Raw genomic sequence first — 20,564 nt, forward strand, 5'->3', positions numbered from 1 at the left:
GTGTTAATTTATTTCATTTTTAGTTTTCGTAATATTACTAGTTCATCTTAAAATACTTTTATTTAATTTTTTTCTAATTTTCTAAACTATTAAATTAAGTTTTACATTAACTATATTAGAAATGTATTTTATTTCAACCTTATTTTAATTAACTTTTATTTAACTATTATTAATAGATTTAGGTTTTAGTTACCAATAACAAACTAAGATGGTTGAGTGTGATGGGGAGAGATGAGGCTCAGTCTGTCCAAAACAAGGAAATCCTCATGCGAGTAATGGCGATACTTCCAGCAAACTCGCTGTACTTCTGCTAACGCCAACCTGGTAAATCAACTAAATTTATTCCCACCTCTTTGACGATCTGACACGTATGTATAAGCCTTGTTAATCTCACAGTAATTAGGCGTGAATGGAAGTTGAAGAAATTAAATACAGGCAACGTGCCAGTTTGACGTTGGATGACATGTCAACTAGCTAGCTAGTTAGCCTAGCGCTAACAGCTGGATGGTGCTAAAAACAACCATTCCGGGTTTGTTAATTTCGCATTAGGAATTGTCATATGCAGTTACAGTTGCTTACTGTTGTAAATAACTAATACACAAGTTAATTTGGTTAATGTTAACGAATTTGCTCAACTTCGGCTAATCCTGACCTATAACTTAGCAAACTATTACATAACTTACAGCAGCGCTAAGTTAACTGCACTATCATAATTTAAAAAGTTTTTTCCATTTTCAGCTAAAGGAGTACGTTCAGATTAGTGTTTGTGCCTGATGTTTTTTTTGGTATTTAACGTTAGAGGGACAGTCTTAAAGGCAAAAAAAAATCTATATATTTTGGTTAGCTGTCATCATGTAAATTCTGTACTTCCCCATGATAGAGCTGCAGATTTAAATCATATGATATATTACGGATTCATCTTAAATGTTAAGCAGTAGTTTTTGGTCAGACATGTTTTTTTGTAAATTAAAAAAATATTTCACTTGTCTCTGTCATTTCATATTGTTGCGTATGTTTTATATTAGTTAAATGGTTAGTGTTATAGCCTTTAACAATTCTGTATTTATAATATTAAAAAAAAAAAATATATATATATATATATAAATTAACTATATATTCTTCCTGCTTAAAAAGTCTGAGAGTTTGATGTATTTGCTGATTGTGCTTTGGTAGAGTATTATATTTCTCTGTGAATGAGACTATCAGAGTGATGACTCAGATAAGTAAAATTTCCCTGTTCCTCAAGTCTTCATTGTCCAAAAAGAGAAGTGATCATCCCTGTTATTTCCTTTTATACTGCTGATCCTGTAGCATTATTACAAACTTTTTTCTTGATGCTTTTACCATTGCAGCTTGTTAATTCTTCTCATACTTGACCCGTGGAACCAGCGTAGCCATGTCATCCCGAGTGTTGCTACGGCAACAGCTGATGCGGGAGCAGGCGCAGGAGCAGGAAAGGAGGGAGGCCCAGCAGCAGGCGTCTGTCGCTCAGCTCCGCCCAACAGATTCCACTCCCGCCATCTCTGTCACGATGCCACCCATGGCTGCCCGCCCTCCTCCAGCTCAAGTACCGGTGGAGGTTCTGAAGGTGGGTCGGACCTCCTTATGAGCCTTAAAGAAGTCTCTCTCGGTCGAAAAAAACGTTCTACTACTGTGCACTCGAGTAGCATCCTAACTGCTGTCTACATGTCTAGTAACCGTGACCCAATTAACTGAAAGTTTGAAGCTTGACCTAAAAAAAAAGAATTGTTCGAAAATGAAAATAAACATTGCAAAAGAAACTCTTTGGTATAATAAAAAAATGTGGAATAAATGCTTAAATTAGTGTAAAAGTTACGTAAATACCTAAAAAATAAAATACAAAAAAGTACATTTCATTATTTTGAAATATTACATGATCATTTTTAAATATGTATTTTGAAATATTACAGACATTTTCTAAAATAAGGCATTCTGCAGTGCACTATAATTTAGTTTTGATGTCACATGCATAAAATGAAGAGTCAACATAAGTGCGAGTTCCCTTCTTTTATATAAAGTGGCAAAATGAAGTGAAACGCATTGTAGAGAATGAAATGTCACTGATGTCTTTACATGACCATTGACCCAGTGTTTTTACTTTGCTGTAGGTACAAACTCATCTTGAGAACCCAACTAAATACCACATCCAGCAGGCTCAGAGGCAGCAGGTGAAGCAGTACTTGTCCACCACGCTAGGCAATAAAGTTGCCACACAAACTCTTGGTGTATCCCCCGTCCCGCAGTCAAACTCTGCTCCGGAAATGGGCCCGTCTGCAAGCAGTGCTCCCAATAGCCCAATGGCACATCTTAACCTGGGCTCCAACAAAGAAGAGGTAAAGCACATCTAAATATACACTGATATATTTATTTATATCTAAACAGTAGCGGCTCCTGACCGTAAATTTAGGAAGTGCAGATTCTGGGTCTTACTGCCAGTTTATGATGAACATTTTGTAAACTTTATATTGTAATTGCTGAACACATGCAGAATGGTTGTTTTTAGCACCATCCAGCTGTTAGCGCTAGACTAACTAGCTAGCTATCAAATTGGCACGTTGCCTGTATTGAACTTCTTCAACTTCCACATAATTACTGTGGGATTAACAAGGCTTATACATGCGTGTCAGATCGTCAAAGAGGTGGGAATAAAATTAGTTGAGTTACCAGGCTGGTGTTAGCAGAAGTACAGCGAGTTTGCTGGAAGTATCGCCTTTACTCATATGAGGATTTAATCCTAACCCTAATTCTATAGTATGTTTTTATAAACATTACTCAGTACTTGTGTATATAATTATACTGTAACAAGAACACCTTCAAATAAAGTGTAGCCCTAGCCCAATTATGTTTTTACTGTGTGCCACTCTCTTGACATGTGAACATGTTTACCTTTCTCTGTTCAACTTGCCCTCTCACTAGTTTTGTGTCGCATTTAACTGCAAAATACCACACCAGCAGCTTAATTATATCTGCACCCCTCTTTCACACCATATAGCACTTCTGCTTTAGATCACCCATAAAACACACTCTTGTTAAGAATACAGTTAATTGCTTCCCTAAATACATACTTGCTTATATCCCACTTTTTCTAAAGCGATTAGATATGCAATAAGTCAGTACTCCTTCTAAACCTTGATTGCATCCCCTCAGATGGATGATGTAATCGACGACATCATCAGCCTTGAGTCCAGCTTCAATGATGACATCATGTCACTGATAGATTCTGGCCTACAACTCCCGAACACGGTAAGCTGAGCGGTGATCTTCATTATTGATGAACACATCCATAACATTACGGCAATGTTCTGAATAAAAGGCTCTTTGAACCCCATCTATATTTGTGGTAAACCGCCACAAGCCATTCTGAAAGCTACGGAGGGATCATTTCCTGAACGCAAATGTCCCCACCCCTTTTAAGAGTGAATGCTAACCACTGCACTTATGAGGGAGGCAATAAATGGGGATGCACCTCGGCAATCGACATAAACATTCACTTCTGACACTTACCTAACACCTGCCAGGCAGGAATTAACAGGGAGGGCACAAAAAGGACTGTGAACGGACTGTACAGAGCATGGCACAAGATAGAAAGAACTCTAGAAACCCCTGGTGAAGGATTTTCCTTTATTTATTTTCTGGAGGGAAGAGAGAAAAGTGAGTTGACGTAAAATGAGGATTTTAGTTATATTGCAGGAGCATGAAAGAAAACGAAAGGTAAAATCTTATTGTTGAATTACTGACTATTTATTGGTCTTTATTCTTAATGAAATCTGTTTTGAATTGCTGTTTTGAAATGAAAATCATTTTATTATAATTTATTATAATATGTATTTCATTATAATATCATGAAAATGTATATCAGAATAAAATTGCAAAATAAAATAATTTTAATTAATGTTGATTATAATGATTAATTTGTCTGCAAGTTTTTGTTGTTGTTTTTTCTTCAATGTTTGAATAATATGAATAGTTCAGTAATTCAATTTGGATGTAAAATGGCAAGATTTTCCCTCAGTTATATCACATCAATGTTCCTTGCAGAGTTTATTTAAATTCACGTTCTTAAACAATTTTATACTTGATGGTGAAGCAAAATTTAATTTTAATCAATGTGTTTTAGGCTGATGTAAACACCATATTACCACAATATGTTTCCTGGTACAGCTCAGTGTTTTGAAGGGTATTTGATTTATCTTCCCCGTTGTTGTCTTAGCTTCCAGGTAACCTTCTGGATGTCTACAGCAGTCCTGGCATGGCGACCCCCAACATCACTGTCAGCAATTCCTGTCCAGCAGATCTGCCCAACATCAAAAGGGAATATTCTGGTAATGTTTTACTCAACAGCCTTCTTCTGTGTTCCATTGGTTTCAACTGTTTGTTGTGTTATGAATCTACATTATATTGTGTAGTAGTCATAATAGATGTTTTTGTCAGACACAGATGCCAGAGCTTTCATGAAGGAGAGGCAGAAGAAAGATAATCACAATCTCAGTGAGTTCAAAAGACACATGCTCCAGTTGTGTATTGTTTGTTTACCGTGTCTCAACCCAAATCTGTGTTTTGCCTCGTGTAGTTGAAAGGCGGAGAAGATTCAACATAAATGACAGAATAAAGGAATTAGGGGCTATGATACCCAAATCCAGTGATCCGTAAGTTTTCTTTCCTTGAAACCTTAAGGTTTTGGCACTTTTTAAAAAAAAGAAAGCACAAATAATGTAACAACAAAAAAAACATGCAATACCAGTAAAATATTTTGGACACTTTTGGCTCATTTTTCTTTTCATAATCTAAAGGTTTATGCTTGAAATTAGTTTTGAAGACAATTATAAATTCCAAAAATTCAGTTTTTCATTTCATTTCATCAAAATTCATTTGTTGAGTTACTGCAATGTATATATGGTACACCATGGAGTGATGTTATACACTACTGTATAAATTTGGGTCAGTCTTTATTTTCCTGAAAGAAATTAATACTTTTATTGAACAAATATGCATTAAATTGATGAAAAAAAGTGAAATAATGTTATAATAAATACATAATGTTATAATGTTACAATGTATTTCTATTTCAAATATTAGCTGTTCATATGAACTTTACGGCTGGTCCGAATACCATTTTTTGAGCTTTGAAGCTTTGGTAGGAATGAACATCGAATATTCGAAACTTCGGAAACTCTATATGTCTCAGACATCCCAAGTCTCCCGCATATTGATAGCGGCTCCCTGATGCCCGCAAATATATTCAAATCTCCTGGAATCTAGAGCTCACAAACTCCAAACCGTGTAGCTCGCAAACGACAGAGAGGGAGAGAGCGAGAGACCTTGCGTGTGTGTGCAAATGTGCGCACCTCACGCGAGCAGGGCTTATATTCTCCGAGAATGGACACTGTAACAGACACACAGGTCTTTTAACATAAGCTATATTTTTAATAAGGTAGTCTTATAATATTATTCTAACTGACAAAGTAGAGAAGATTTAAATAAAAACGAAATTTAAATAAAAACGAAATTTAAATAAATAAATAAAACGAAAAAAAAAAAATATATCCTATATTTCCCAGTTTTAGATTTTAGATTGATAATAACGGGTAAAAAGGATAATACATTTTGTTTCTGTTATTTTATTTTCCACAATGTCAAAGCAACGCAGCTTAACCCAAAATACAAGCTCAGGCATGCACTTCTGTCCATGCAAACTCCGCTGTTCTGCGCTCTAGCCAGAGAATACTCCCGTTGCAGGAACACTTTTAGTAGTCCAAGAAGAAGCAAATATATTTATTAAGTATCTTTAACAAACTTATATGTTAAGTATTATATTTCACCAGATTTTATAGTGTAAAACATATTCAAGCGCGAATGAGAACCGTTTCGAGGGGGATGCCAGGTGTGCAAAAAAAACCCCGAATATTCGAATGTCACATTTTCAGATCAAATACCAACCCACCCAACGAATATACAAATATACGGGTCCAGCCCTAATGAACTTTATATTCATCAAAGAATCTTGAAAAAATGTGTCCACATAAATAATAAGCAGCATAGCTTTTCAGCATTAATAATAATAAGAAATGTTTCTTGAGCACCAAATCAGCATATTAAAGTAATGGCTGCTGAAGATTAAGCTTTTCCATCACAGAAATAAATTACATTTTAAAATATATTCAAATAGATAACAGTAATTGTAAATTTCAGGATATTACTGTTTTTACTGTATGCTTGAATGAAAAATTGCAGTCTTGGTGAGCATAATACCGTTCCTAAGAGAAAAATCTTACTGACCCAAAACTTTTGGTCAACACTGTGTGTGTGTGTGTGTGTGTGTGTGTGTGTGTGTGTGTGTGTGTGTGTGTAATATTTATCTCCTGTCTGGTTGAAATGGCAGGGAGATGCGTTGGAACAAGGGAACCATTTTAAAGGCTTCTGTTGATTATATAAGAAAACTTCAGAAAGAGCAACAGAGGGCAAAAGAGATTGAGATGAGGCAAAAGAAAATGGAACAATCCAACCAGGCCCTGCTACTCCGCATACAGGTATGTGAAACTTAAATTGTTCCACTTCTTTATGATGTTAAAACCTGTGTAAAGATATCTAACACCCCCTTCTGTTTGTTGCACACAGGAATTAGAGATGCAAGCTCGTCACCATGGCCTCAACACAGCTGTGTCTCAAGGCCTGAGCACAGATGCTTCCTTCCTTCAGCAACAGCTACTACAGGCAAACCAGTCCATGCAGCCTGGCATTGGGGAAGGCCAACCTCAGAGTCACCTCAGCATGGATGCTGCCATGGCACAGACTTCCCCCTCTCCCTTCCTCACTATACCTCCCTCCGGCTCCCCGGGTGCTGCGGCAGTAAGCGGCCCTCTCGATCTGGATACCTTTAGCTTTGCAGATCTGGACGACCCAACGGCCTCTGATCTTTACTCTGACGTGGGTCTCCATGACATTCTGATGGATGACAGCTGCACGATGCCCACTGTCAGGTCTTCAGATGTGCTCTTTTCTCCTGGAGCCTCCAAGACGACCAGCAGCCACGATAGTAGTGTAAACATGGAGGATGACTTGTGACAGAACTGACCACTGTATGTATGTTTCTGTGCTTTTCCTAATGTGGGACGACGTGGAATGTTTTAAAGGGACAGTGAGTTCTTTAAAATTCTGTCATTTAGTCCAAGCCTGTATGACTTTCTTTTGTAGAACATAAAGAAGATATTTTGCTAAATGTCTCAGTTAGAGCTGCACGATTAGTAATGGATCAAGTGGTCTTTATGAGCGAGTCATTGAATCATTCATTCAATTTAGGCTAACTAAACATTTTTATATAGACTTCAGCAATTAACATTTTGTCAGAACTTCTAGAAATGTACCTTATTTTGTTTAGTTGCCTGTTTAGAATGGTGGGGCAATCATGATCTTTATTTTAAAGGAAAAAATTGTGATTCTCAATTTATCCAGAGTCATGCAGCTCTAGTCTGTTGTGTTGAAGTCAATGGTCACCAAAGCAGTTTGATTACCAATTTTCTTCAAAATATCTTCTTTTGTGTTCTGCAGACATTTTTATGGATTTGTCATTGTTTGGTGGACTATCCCTTTAAAGAACACTCTGTGTTGTTGTTCTCTTTGATTCAAGGCAGTTCGTTAAAAAAATTAACTGTAGTATTACAGCGTTTCATTGGCAGTCAGTGATTGCAACACTCCCAAATGTTTATACAAAGTCTGAAACGCACCCAAACCGTTTAGCCTTTTTGTAGCTAAAATGTAGGACGTTTTAGCCTTTCTAAGCCTTCCTTTAGCCTTCAGCTGCCATAAGGGTAAATCATGTGACATTTATTAATGTGATAGATGTGTTATTAGACTCTGCATTCAGAGCATGCAAGTGCACATATATATGTTTTTGGAGTGTAGTAGTCACTTTATAGTCACTTACCATACCAAAGGGATGTTTCGGAGTTGTTTGATTGCAAGAACTCATTATTTATATTGTTGATGAAAATGTTCAAGCAATATTTACTGCGTATATCAGAAAAGTCTATTTTTTAATACTTTGCTTGCTTTATTTTAAGTTCTTGCATATTTACTACTAACTGGTTTGAAATTTCTACTTTTTAGTTTTTAGTTTACAACACTTCCTTTTAAGCTTAGTTAACTTGACCTTTTTCAATGTTACATTGCTAAACAAATTTGTGACGGTGCTGGTGTTCATACATGTTTTTTTTTTTGGTGACTATAGAATAAGGTAAAATTCATTTGGTAACACTTTACAATAAGGTTCAATTTGTTAACATTAGTTAGTTTATTAGTTTAACATGAACTTGCATCTTCAGTAATTTCAACAATTTACCAATACGTTATTAATGTCAAAAGTGGTATCTGTTAATATTATTTGATGGATCTGAGCTGACATGAACTAAAAATTACCAGTTATGTTTTTGTAACTAACGTTCAAAGATGAATAAATGCTACAAATATATTGCTTATTATAGTTAATGCATTATAGCTAATGGAACCTTATTGTAAATTGTTACTTCCTAAAAAAAATATATATATATATATATATATATATATATATATTCAAAAAAATATTTGGCATTAATACGTTAGGTATCATAAAAAACAATATCAAACAACTTCTAGTTATACTAGAAGTTTAATCTCTACCAATTCTAATATATTTTAAAATAATATATTTAAAGATTTTATGCTGAATAAATGAATATTAATGTATTATGAACAAACATGATTTACCAATGTACAGTAGTATATTTATAAATGAACATTTAACCTCAGTTAATTGATGTTTTAAAAATTGTTCATTGTTACTTCTTGATACCTGACGCATTAACTTATGTTAATGAATTATGCGCAAAGTGTTACAGATTTTTGGAATGTATATAAGGAAACAAGCCACATAAACATCATGCACAAATAGCTTTTCAGGTGTAAAACTTCACAAGCTACCTCTGCCTAAAGTGCTTTTTGTAAGCAATAGATCTAAATCAGCATTTTGTTAGATGCAGCTAAATGTACACCTACATGCGAATATAAATGTTCTGTAGATGTGCTCAGAAACATGACAGTCAAAGCCAAATTAAGTTTCATCTCTGATCAGACTGTGCCTTTAGCTTCAAAGAACAACGTCATTTGTTTGGTTTGTAAATATAGAGAAATAAATAATTATTTTTAGAAGTTGTTCTCTGTGAGTTCTGCAGCAATTCAAATGAATGTATGATATATAAAACTATATGATTTAAAGCTAAACGCATAGACTTGTAAAATATATTTCAAAACCTGAATGTTTGAAATGATTTATGTGAATTTACAAAGCAATAAAAATGTTTATTGTCACATGTGCTGACAGTACAGTCCTTAGAAATAAGCATTGGTGTGTGTCTAAAGACATATTTCTACTCGTTAAAACCGTATTGCCAGTTTTTTTTCAGCTGCCCTCTTTATTTTCATTACATCTGTACTCAATTAAAGGAAGGTGTTGTTCTTTTTTTTGTATTATAAACAGATTTTTTCAAGCGCATAATTTATAATTCAGATAAAAAATTTAATTTAAATTTTAATGTGTTGGTGCATTTAGTTGGCTAAAATAAACTGATAAGAAAATCTTATGCTTGATTTTTTTTTCAAATGTTTCTCTTTTTGTTATTTTTTTTAAAGATCTCCATACAAAAATATAACTCATTTGTCAGTGTTTATTCAATCAAATCTGCACATTAATCATTTGCACATTTACCTTTAGTTTCATCTCAACGTTAATTTAATATGCCAGATTTGATGTGCAAGTTATCAGTTTTAGGTAAACAAATCTAGCATCTCTTTTGCATACATTGGCTAACTTGCATTCTTTTCACACAAAAAAGCTTTAAAACATTAAAAAGAGAGAAGAACTGTTTTTATATTTTTATATATAAGATACATTTAGTATAAGGCATTCTAACATTGTCTTGCCATATATATACATGTACATATTTTTTTGCAGTGTATCTTTGATAATTTATTTGCCAATTTTGTTTACCCTCAAATGGCAATGAGCTGGACAAAAACTTTAATATTTTGATATATTGTAGTTCAGGTGATATGTAAACAGCATATGCATTTTTTCCTCTGATGCAGTGTGAAAATGCAGTATCAAATGCAGCCGTGCAGTATCATAGTCACAATCAACCAGCAGATGTACATGCTTGTGAAATCAGCACATTACATTCGCTACATCCCATTCCAACCTTATCTGATAGTCATGACAAGTATATAAATGACAGTGAGACTGTGCAGCTAGTGAAACAGAAGCTGAGAGAGTTCCATGCCGAGCTCCAGACACTCGGCCGTCTGTAGACAGATGTCGCATATGGAGCAGTCGAAGGCGTTTTCTCCACAACTGCAGCCGCACGCCTCCACGTACTCGGCACAGCTGCAACATTGGCAAAAATGGATGAAGTCCTCCAGAGAGGAAGGGTCGCAACAACATGCTTGAGAGCAGAAGGATGTACAGATTGAGGCCACGCAGAATTGACAACCATCCCCAACGGCCAGCAAGCAATCCCAAAACCTGCAGAACAAACACGCTAACAGAAAGGATGCACACAGGTCTAGAAGTGCAGGAAAGAAAGAGAAGAAAATGTATTATGTGTGAGATTAAATGCAGGTTCTGCATTCAACACAACATTTTTTTTTATTAAAAAGAGGTTACGGTGAGCCATTTACAATGGAAGTGAATGAGGCCTTATAATAATAAGCTTATTTAATAAAAGCACTTACATTAGTCTGATATAGTCACTATGAAATCAAAATAGACAATTCTTGCTTGTTTTTTATGGAATATTGGAGTATTCATTAATCTATGCACATTATTTTTTTTTTAATTCATGTGCCATCGTAATCTTCAAAGAAAATAATTTCCCCTCCCTCTTGCAGCGACTTCTCTTTTTCTCTTCGCTTCCCTTTTCTTCTCTTCTCTTCGCTTCCCTTTTCTTCTCTCCACCTTTTCTTTTCTCTTCCCTTACCTTCTCCTCTTCTCTTCACCTTTTCTTTTCTCTTCCCTTACCTTCTCCTCTTCTCTTCTCTTATTTTCCCTTCTCTTCTCTTCAGGGCGGAACAACCTTTTACTCACATGAGATCACAACAATAGCAAACCACAACCATCCAATTAATTCCCGATGGACAAAATCAAGTCCCGTCCATTTTTCCTTGTTCGAGAAGCCGTTTCACTTATATATACACGTCACAACAGGGAAGAAAAGACTTTCGCAACTTCCGTTTCATGTCGACTTTAAAACTATTATTTGAGCTGTAAAGTTGTTTAAATCATATTTTTTTACAGTCCTTTATTCTTTACACTCATTGTTTATATCTTATGGCTCCATTCACTTCCTGAGTGTCTCACTGTAAACCAGATTTTTGCTTTTTTTTAAGTAAAGGAGGGAAGTGTAAATTAATTTCTGTAATAATCAACAACATTGCGCCACAAGTGCTGTCGATTGAGCTCAACTTGTATTGAACCCGGAATATTCCTTTAATGGCTGTAACAGACAAAATATTGATGTGGTAACCACAAAAAAATCAGCTTTGCTGACACTGTAGTCCATCATAAAACTGCTATCCTGTTTGTATAAGTTTAAAAGCCCTTTATACTACTAATCAGCACCACACTAAGAAAGTTTGGGTTGTGCATGCATTCCCTCATAAATTTTGCTAAATACTTATGATAAAAAAGGACAGGAAGAAGCAAAGCTGTTATCAGTCCTGCTAGCGAGGATTTCAGCTGCATCTATAATGCATTAGATGTCATAAAAATTGAATCCCTCATTTCATTGAGTCAAATGTAATTTGAGGTGTTGCTTACCTTCAGCAGGGGCTTTCAGGCTCAGACGACTTTTCGATGTGGAGGTGGAGGAGTGGCTGATTTTGCGATGACGTTGTGTTGCTTTATAAGCGGTGATATTTGAGTTTTTGAGGTGGTTTGTGGGTAGCTGAATGCAGACAGGAAAAGCATCACTGATGTCTCTGCCAGGTGTCCCTTGAAGTGGCTTTTTCACATCTGCTGTGACTTCTTTGATATGCACGTCTGTGATGAGGAGACAATTATAAAGTTATTTGGATGTTGGCTTAAAGACTGATAGGTAGTGTGAAGGATATTTACCAAATGCTAGTGGTTTCGTTTTACTAAGAGGAGAAATAAGACTTGAGTTTTCCTTCCTAGAGAGTTCATCTGTTGGTGAGAGTTCATCATCCTTTAGACATGTTCTGGTAGATTCCAAGTCTTTTTTGTCAGATAACTCTATACAATAAATAAAGCACATTATTAGTTGCTCTTTTCCTCTTTACTGATGTATAAAAAGAGCACGGAAAAATCTTACCAGAGTTTTGAAAAGTTGATACACTTTGAACTGAATGAACTTGCGGGTCATCTTCACGAAAGCTGGATTTTGATCCAGTTGGTGACTGCCCATGTTCTTCGTCATGGTCACAGTTCATCTTTTCAAACTCTTCTCACAGTATTTGCTAAAACAAGAATAAGTGTAAAGATGTAGAGTGAAAATGCTAGAGCATTTGAACCATGTCATAAAATATTCAAACACAGGAAGCACAGAGAATAGATGTGCTATAGTCTCTGGCATATATTAAATACTAATGGTAAAATACTATGGAGGAAGCTAATTGATCACTTGACATGCTGATATATTATGGAACTAACAGTTAATAATGTGAACACCATTTCAGATGTCTTGTATTGTGACTAATATGACTACTTTTTACTGATGGATGTAATCATTTTTGACTTATACATTTGATATGCGCAAAGTATATTCAAAATATTATACATATACGCAAAAAAAAAAAGCTTATCGTAAAAAAGTACTGATGGAGCAAAAAGTGCCAGAGTCATTAATCTATTATTAAACTCAATCCATTTGGCAAACATATTGTGTGACAGGGATAAGAGGCATCCTAGATGTAAAGAGGGCAATAAATTTCAGCAACCTATTAGTCCAATGTTTGCTTACCTTGAGTCAAAGAGACGCCAGGAAAATTTATTTTCAAGCAGATTTCAAAACCCAAACAAACAAAAATAAATAAATATATTTTACAGGATATTAATAAACAGATAGCCTACCTAAAATTATTCAAATACAATAGAAATGAAAACAAAAATAGTCTATACATATAATATTCTTATTAAAAAGAATTCAACATTACAAATTATACAACAATCTTCAACCTAAATTTCACCAAAGATATTTTAGGACCAAATATTTATCGTAAAAACACAATGCTGCCTCTTCATCGTGTAAAACAGTAGGATATAAACTTGCGGCATTGTCACCAAATTTATACAGATACAGATATTAGCAGGCGAACAGTGATGTAATATTTATATTAGTTACTTTGTAAACCTAAAACAATTAGTGTAAATCAATAACAACATAATGTTGCGTCCGTCTTTTTCAACTTGTTTTTTACTATTGCCAAGTTATACAATATATACAATCTTACGTATTATCTATGATCATTCAAGCTTATGAAAATTCACTATACCTTCAACACTACATTCATCTCATTCTCATCGCCCCTCAGATACCAGATTGATACTTGCCCTGCAAGGGCCGTTGCCTAATCATTCAGTTAGCATGCTCTCATAGTGTTGATAGGACCACACCCCCTACCAATAAAAAAATGCAATAACATTTATTACAACAACAATTATTATAAATAATAATAATAATAAGAAGAAGAATTTTATTATTATTATTATTATTATTATTATTATTATTATTATTATTATTATTATTATTATTATTAGTAGTAGTAGTAGTAGTAGTAGTAGTAGTAGGCCTAGTAGTAGTAGTATAATTGTTAGTATTGTTGATATTTTTAAAATATTACTTTTTTTTTAAACAGGAAACATATTTATTATTAAGTCTTTCAATGATCGTAATAGAATGTACTTTGTCGGTAAACGACCTAGAAAACGAACATAGCTTTTCCCCCCATGAGGACTTTTATTATGACAATCAACCCTCTGCCGTAACAGAACCGAAACAACGCTGTCCACTGCCCACGGGAACAATTGGGTTTGTAATATTGCTCCAGTTCCTAGTTTTGTTTGGAAATTTTGACTGTTATAAAAGTCGGAGCATTCCGGACATTTACGTGTTCATGCAGTGAGACATTTTTCTCAATTGATCCTTATTTGCTCTGTTTGGTCGGATCTTCTAGAAGGCGGGGAAGCAGCAGCCATGGTAAGTCTGATTTGAAAGCATATTAGCTACGGCTTGAGCAGTCAAAATAATACAAAATTAGTTCTCCAAAAGCGATCGTTGCAAATGAAAGAACGAATTATTTATTTATCTTGTTATATTGTAAACCATCACTCGATTTTTTCAGCACTGGATAGTTAACGTTAGCTGCTAATCTATTTTCTCGCTATCAAGTGTGCTATCATGCTAATTATTGTTACACACTGATGTTGGACTTTGGTCAAAACATGTACCTTTTTGTTTAGTTTTAAATGGATAAGTAATTTAATTTGTTTTTATTGTTTAATATTTCTAATTACATGCTATACAAACATAGTCTTTGAAGTACGATGTTGATATCTCCATGGAGTGCGTCTTGCAGTTTTATTGTATTGATTGTATTGTATTCTTTTCAATGTTTACGTTCTATTGTCTTCATAGGACAGCGAGATGTCTGATTTGGACCAGGCTCCAGCTATGAAAAACACTGTTGTAGATGGAGAGAATGCTCCTCTCTACTGCATTTGTCGAAAACCAGACATTAACTGCTTCATGATGTGAGACAAATCTCTCCAAACATTCTTCCACAAAGAATATGAATATGTATGCGTCCAAACTGAGAGGTTAATTTGGATCACATTTTTTCTCCACAGTGGTTGTGACAAGTGCAATGAGTGGTTTCATGGTCACTGTATAAATGTGACAGAGAAGATGGCCAAAGCTATCAGGGAGTGGTACTGCCACCAGTGTCGGGGTCAGTAATTAATGACCTTTTTTCCACTGTTGTTCACCTTCAAATATTTAAACATGCACTTTGTCATATTAAAATATATTTTGTTACAATATCAGTTAATCAGTTCTAATTCTTTATCTCTTAGAAAGGGATCCATCTCTTTCAATACGCTACCGGAAAAAGAACCGGGATAAAGACATTGAGCCAGAGAGGGTTGAAAAACGATCCAGCACTCCAGAGTACAAGATCGATAAGCGCCGTGGGTCTAAAGTTAGTGTTTCTTCAGTATGTTATTATATCTAATTTTGCTTGTTATACATTCAGCACTTTATCTATTGCATACATTTTTTTTATGGTATGTACATACTTTGCAACGGTCTTAAACACATTATTATTTTCAACAACAACAAAAAATGTTTTTAAGCCAGTTATTTATATCTTTTGGTGTAGTTTGTCAATAGGAAATATCAGTTTACATTTCCAAACATTCCTTTTTCCATTAATTGTAATAATCCAGTGAGATTTTTGTGTGCACAAAGGAGTCTGACAACAGCCGGTATGATCTGATCCACACGGAGATCTGATCTCACCATCATCGAGTCCGTCTGGGATTACATGAAGAAACAGAAAAAAACTAAGACAGACTAAATCCAGAAGAACTGTGGCGACGGCTCCAAGATGCATGGAAAGTCTCTGTTTTTTTTTTTTAGTAAAAAACAGATTCGATGATGGTGAGATCAGATCTCCGTATGGAAGTCCTTGTGCATACAAAATCTCACTGGATTATTACAATTAAAGGGCATTTGTAGGTTAGAGGACCCAACGAGTCAATGTATAGAAAAATAATCTAGGAACTAGATTTTCTTTAAAATATACTTATAAATACGCTACATTGGCTTCTGGAGTCGTTTTTGTGAGAGAATTTTACTTCCGCATCACACTTCACTGTCACACTACAGCAAAAGATATAAATGACTGGTTTAAAACCATTTTATTTGAGGTGAGAATACTAACATGCTTAAGGGTGCTTTCAGACCTGTAGTTCGGTTCATTTGGTCCGGACTAAGGGCGAAAAATTATACTTTGTATCATTTTCGGGCGTTTTGGTTCCTTTTCACACCACACTGATTGCTCTGGTCCGAATCAGTTGATGAGTTGATGAAACGAACCAAAATGCAGTCACGTGACAACATCCACATCACTCGTTGGCCAGATGTGTCTTAAAGTGCGGAATTGACGTGCGGTAAAATTCCAACAGAACTCCCGGAAGTAAACAAAGAGAAAAATCCGGCAGACATGCGGAGAATTCGCTCACAATGTAGCCTGTGTTCAGAATCAGCACGAGCTTTATCCTTTCGCAAATCCCCCCATTAACAACAAAGTCTAGACACGATATAAATAATAAATTCACTGTGCAGTGCGGACAACTTCAGTGTTTATGATGAAATTTTAGTGAGAGTGCAGAACGCGGTAAGTCAATCATGGCTTAAAGGGAGCGCTATTGACAATCTAAATAATATTTTTGTTTGACTACGGCAGCTGGTTAAGTCCAAAAATGCGCAGTTCTTTGGCAGTTGGGTCTGTTCGAGGTCGGATCACGTTCTCGCCACAAACTAACCGCTCCAGAGTTTGCTTGAAAGCGTACCGAGACCACCTCTTCGTTGAAGTCTCGGTACGCTTATTTGGTCCGCTTTTGGTGCGCACCCGAGTACGATTGCTGCTTTCACACCTGCCCAAACGAACCGCACCAAGGGGGAAAACGAACTCTAGTGCGATTCAACCGAACTAAATGAGGCATGTGTGAAAGCACCCTAAGACTTTTGCACAGTACTGTAGGTTACACTTTATTTTAGGGACCTAGATACAGTGTAATTATCCAATTAAGTACTGAGTAATGTTAATTAGCAACATATACTACTAACATATAGAGATAGGATTATATATTATATTACATCTCATCTTTATTTGTATTTCCTCTCAATTTGTCTTAATTTGAACTTAATTCATTTTAAAACAAGACTGAATTTCCCTAATAACCTTAATGAGGTCATTAAACCTGAATGGATACTATAGGAATTTATAATTATTAAATTTATTAGTGATAATATAGAACAATATAATAATGTGGTCCTCAAACTGCGTTCCAGGTGAAGCGATCAGCCCGTATGTGTGGTGAATGCGAACCCTGTACTAGGAATGAGGACTGTGGTCAGTGTGACTTCTGTAAAGACATGAAGAAATTTGGGGGCCCAAACAAGATTCGTCAGAAATGTCGTCTAAGGCAGTGTGTCGTCCGTGCTCGGGTGAGTGTCTTTTATATAGGTGGTTTATTAGGTAGTTTTTGTTTTGATGTTAACTCTTTCTCTTTGTTTCTGCAGAAAATGCTACGTGTTCGGGACGAGGAGTTTTCTCTGCGTGAGAGGAAGGACAATATAATGCACAGAGATAGACGATACTTAGATGATTACGACGAGAACGATATGGAGCCATATGAGCACTACAAGGACAGAAATGCGGTACTGGCTAATTGCTGTTGCTCAACCACAACCACTTAGTATATACATACATTCATTTGAACTCTTGTCAAGTTATAAGATGTTTTTATAACATGAGTATGTTTGAGATTAGCTTGTTAGGGAGGAATGATGCTTTAGGTCTAAGCACTCAAAAATAAATATCGCCCTTCTCTTGTGACCTGTTTTTTTTTAGTCATGGGGCAGTGATGATGATGAAGACGGCCCACTTTACAGTCCTGTCCCACGGAAGAAAGCTATAAAAGTCAAACACGTCAAGAGGAGAGACAAAAAATTTGACAAAAAGGTGCAATGAGGAACGCAGTGCTTAATACATAATCGTTTTTTTGATTGCATTTAAGAAATAGTTTTTGTTAATTGTGCTCATCTTCTACAGAAGGAGTCCCGTCGCCACAAGCAGAAACAGAAGCACCGTGATCGTTTGAGGCACAGCGAGAGGGGAGACAGCAGACATGGAGGAGACATGCAACAGTGCCTGGGGCCGAACTGTATTGAGCTGACACGTCCAAACTCTAAATACTGCTCTGAGGACTGTGGCATGAAGCTGGCTGCCAAGTAGGTTTCATTAAAGATTTCATTAAAGTCGGCATGAAACAGAAGTTGGTTGATGTCACAAGTTATTTTGATTAAATTATTTATAATAAATACTGCGTTATACCATAAAAACAAGAAATTGAGATTTCATGGTGACTTTAAGTGCAGCCAACTAGCATTGAACGATCGTGCAATGTTATACCAACACCAGTTCGATGTGTTTTAAAAAGATCATATTGATTTATTGATCTGCCGATCTGTGCAGCCGGATCTACGAGATCCTCCCGCAGCGAATCCAGCAGTGGCAGCAGAGCCCCTGCGTCGCTGAGGAACAGGGCAAAAAACAGCTGGAGCGCATCCGCAGGGAGCAGCAGGCTGCACGGATGCGCCTCGCCGAAATGGAGCGTCGTTTCCACGAGCTCGAGGGCATCATTGCCAAAGCCAAGCAGCAGGTGGTCCAACAGGATGAGGATGTGAGTTTCCAGTAATGCTTTCTCATGCTGATGTCATTTGAATTTTATAGAATAACTGGTAAGAGATGGAATTTGTGTGTTTCAGGGATCTTGTCATATTTATTAGGGTGTAAAGCTAATGTCCTTTCTTGCAGGTGAATGAAACTGACAGTGAGGACACAGACCTTCAGATATTCTGTGTGTCCTGCAGTCACCCCATCAACCCCAAGGTGGCGCTGAGGCATATGGAGAGATGTTATGCCAAGGTCAATATATGTTGTTTTCTGAGCCCATTTATTGGTTTTTGATTTATGATCACCTGAACATTGAAAATTAATTTATAGTTAGTCTAATACTAACGCTTGGTTTATTATTTAAACAGTACGAAAGCCAGACCTCATTCGGTTCCATTTTCCCCACCAGAATAGAAGGGTAAGAGAGATGTATTTGAAATTGTTATATGACCCAGTACAGCAGTTACGATTGAATGTCCCTGAATATCCTCAGTTCACTTAGAGAAACTCTATCTTAGTGCGCTTGTTATGTCGACACTTCCTCTATTTGCTCGTTATTTTTATGGAATTTAAAAATATTTTAAATAAATACATTTATTATTTCTTTATAATAGCCATGTGATAATGGTTATTTGCAACTTAATTATTTTTAAACCAAGACTGTTGGTTAATTTAAATATATATTGTAGTTGAATATCTATAGTAAAAATACTTATACTATAATATACTATTATATATATATTTACACACATGCATATATATATATATATATATATATATTAGTTTTTTTATAATTCTTTTTTATTCTGTCAGGGCAACAAGACTCTTCTGTGATGTGTACAACCCTCAGAGTAAAACATACTGCAAGAGACTCCAAGTTTTATGTCCAGAACATTCCAGAGATCCAAAGGTGAGAGTTTAGTTACGGTCTTGCCATAACTCTGCTCAGACTAAACTACATCTTATAAAATCTCTTCATAACTTGATTTGTGTTCAGTACATCTCCATTCTGCTTTTCTCTTCTCAGGTCCTAGCAGATGAGGTGTGTGGATGTCCACTAGTGCGTAACGTGTTTGAGCCGACTGGAGACTACTGCAGGGTTTCAAAGCGCAAGTGCAACAAGCATTACTGCTGGGAGAAGCTAAGACGTGCAGAGGTGGACCTTGAGCGTGTCAGAGTGGTCAGTTAAGTTCTTCAAAACTTATTGTCATAGTAGTCTTAATGTATTTTTATGTACTAATATTTTTCCCCTCTGAACAGTGGTACAAGCTGGATGAGTTGTTTGAACAAGAACGCAATGTGAGGACGGCCATGACCAACAGAGCAGGACTACTGGCCCTCATGCTCCACCAGACCATCCAGCATGACCCCCTGACCACCGACCTCCGCAACAACAAAGACAGATAGCCATGTGAACTATCAGTGCTCAATTAAAAAAATACTTGTTTATATTTGTATATTGTATGTGTGTATATTGTATATTTGTCACTATTTGGACAGAGTTATTCATAATAAACATATTCTTCATGTCTCCTTCAGTCTGTATTGATTAATTTTAGGGGATGCACTTAAGATTTTCTGAAGATGGTCAGTTCTCTATTCAGATATATATATATATATATATATATATATATATACATTTAAACCCCCAACTCTCAATATATATATATTTTTCCTTCCAATATTTCAAGCATCTCGAACAGTGAACTTGCTTTTTGAGCGTGTCCCATCTCTTGCCGGTGTGTTAACATCTTGTTTACAGACTTAATATTTCCACACAAATAACTTTTGGGAAATGATTGCAATGCAGTTTGCATCCAAGTTTGGAACAGACATCGGCCAACATAAAATAAAACAAACAAAAATAAAAAGATGGTTCATATTGATGGCCAGTTGATTGGTGCATCTCTAAAGTAATTTCACCTGTGTACAAGTAATTACAAACCAGTAACTTTTTTGTGTGTGTGTTATTCGTAAACATACACCTGTGAGTAATTTATAAAACAATTATATCTGATATTCTCAGAGTTTTTGGGATG

General features: G+C 35.8%; 3 protein-coding genes across 8 annotated transcripts; 2 read left to right on the plus strand and 1 right to left on the minus strand.

The window, feature by feature from the left end:
- Positions 1-210: 210 nt before the first annotated feature.
- Positions 211-9,627, plus strand: tfe3b (transcription factor binding to IGHM enhancer 3b). 3 transcript variants are annotated; one of them, XM_077203497.1, is made up of 9 exons: positions 211-324; positions 1,353-1,588; positions 2,130-2,354; positions 3,169-3,264; positions 4,232-4,343; positions 4,453-4,509; positions 4,592-4,667; positions 6,401-6,548; positions 6,637-9,627. In XM_077203497.1, exons 2-9 carry the CDS (start codon positions 1,397-1,399, stop codon positions 7,081-7,083), a joined length of 1,353 nt encoding a protein of 450 aa, XP_077059612.1. In that variant the 5' UTR covers positions 211-324; positions 1,353-1,396; the 3' UTR covers positions 7,084-9,627. The 3 variants fall into 3 exon arrangements, with proteins under 3 accessions (XP_077059612.1, XP_077059614.1, XP_077059613.1); XM_077203499.1 differs by having other exon boundaries at positions 4,459-4,509; XM_077203498.1 differs by having other exon boundaries at positions 240-368.
- Positions 9,628-9,696: 69 nt separating this feature from the next.
- On the minus strand, positions 9,697-13,675 carry LOC143711666 (uncharacterized). Of its 2 annotated transcripts, none has more exons than XM_077203500.1 (5): positions 13,558-13,675; positions 12,378-12,522; positions 12,161-12,298; positions 11,864-12,085; positions 9,697-10,610 (listed from the first exon to the last, which is right to left on the minus strand). In XM_077203500.1, exons 2-5 carry the CDS (start codon positions 12,493-12,495, stop codon positions 10,297-10,299), a joined length of 792 nt encoding a protein of 263 aa, XP_077059615.1. In that variant the 5' UTR covers positions 12,496-12,522; positions 13,558-13,675; the 3' UTR covers positions 9,697-10,296. The 2 variants fall into 2 exon arrangements, with proteins under 2 accessions (XP_077059615.1, XP_077059616.1); XM_077203501.1 differs by lacking the exon at positions 13,558-13,675 and adding an exon at positions 13,026-13,077 and having other exon boundaries at positions 10,032-10,610.
- Positions 13,676-14,043: 368 nt separating this feature from the next.
- On the plus strand, positions 14,044-20,056 carry cxxc1b (CXXC finger protein 1b). Of its 3 annotated transcripts, none has more exons than XM_077203505.1 (14): positions 14,044-14,261; positions 14,700-14,815; positions 14,912-15,012; positions 15,137-15,261; positions 17,139-17,294; positions 17,370-17,507; positions 17,701-17,811; positions 17,902-18,080; positions 18,325-18,532; positions 18,667-18,777; positions 18,894-18,943; positions 19,339-19,435; positions 19,553-19,705; positions 19,786-20,056. In XM_077203505.1, the coding sequence occupies exons 1-14, from the start codon at positions 14,259-14,261 to the stop codon at positions 19,930-19,932; spliced, it is 1,695 nt and encodes a 564-aa protein (XP_077059620.1). In that variant the 5' UTR covers positions 14,044-14,258; the 3' UTR covers positions 19,933-20,056. The 3 variants fall into 3 exon arrangements, with proteins under 3 accessions (XP_077059620.1, XP_077059618.1, XP_077059617.1); XM_077203503.1 differs by having other exon boundaries at positions 14,053-14,261; positions 15,137-15,276; XM_077203502.1 differs by having other exon boundaries at positions 14,053-14,261; positions 17,139-17,507.
- The last annotated feature ends 508 nt before the right edge of the window (positions 20,057-20,564 follow it).

The sequence above is a fragment of the Siphateles boraxobius genome, unplaced genomic scaffold (assembly GCF_051911475.1).
Source record: "Siphateles boraxobius isolate OS27281-9 unplaced genomic scaffold, OSU_SipBor_1 5, whole genome shotgun sequence".
In the NCBI taxonomy this organism is placed as follows: domain Eukaryota; kingdom Metazoa; phylum Chordata; class Actinopteri; order Cypriniformes; family Leuciscidae; genus Siphateles; species Siphateles boraxobius.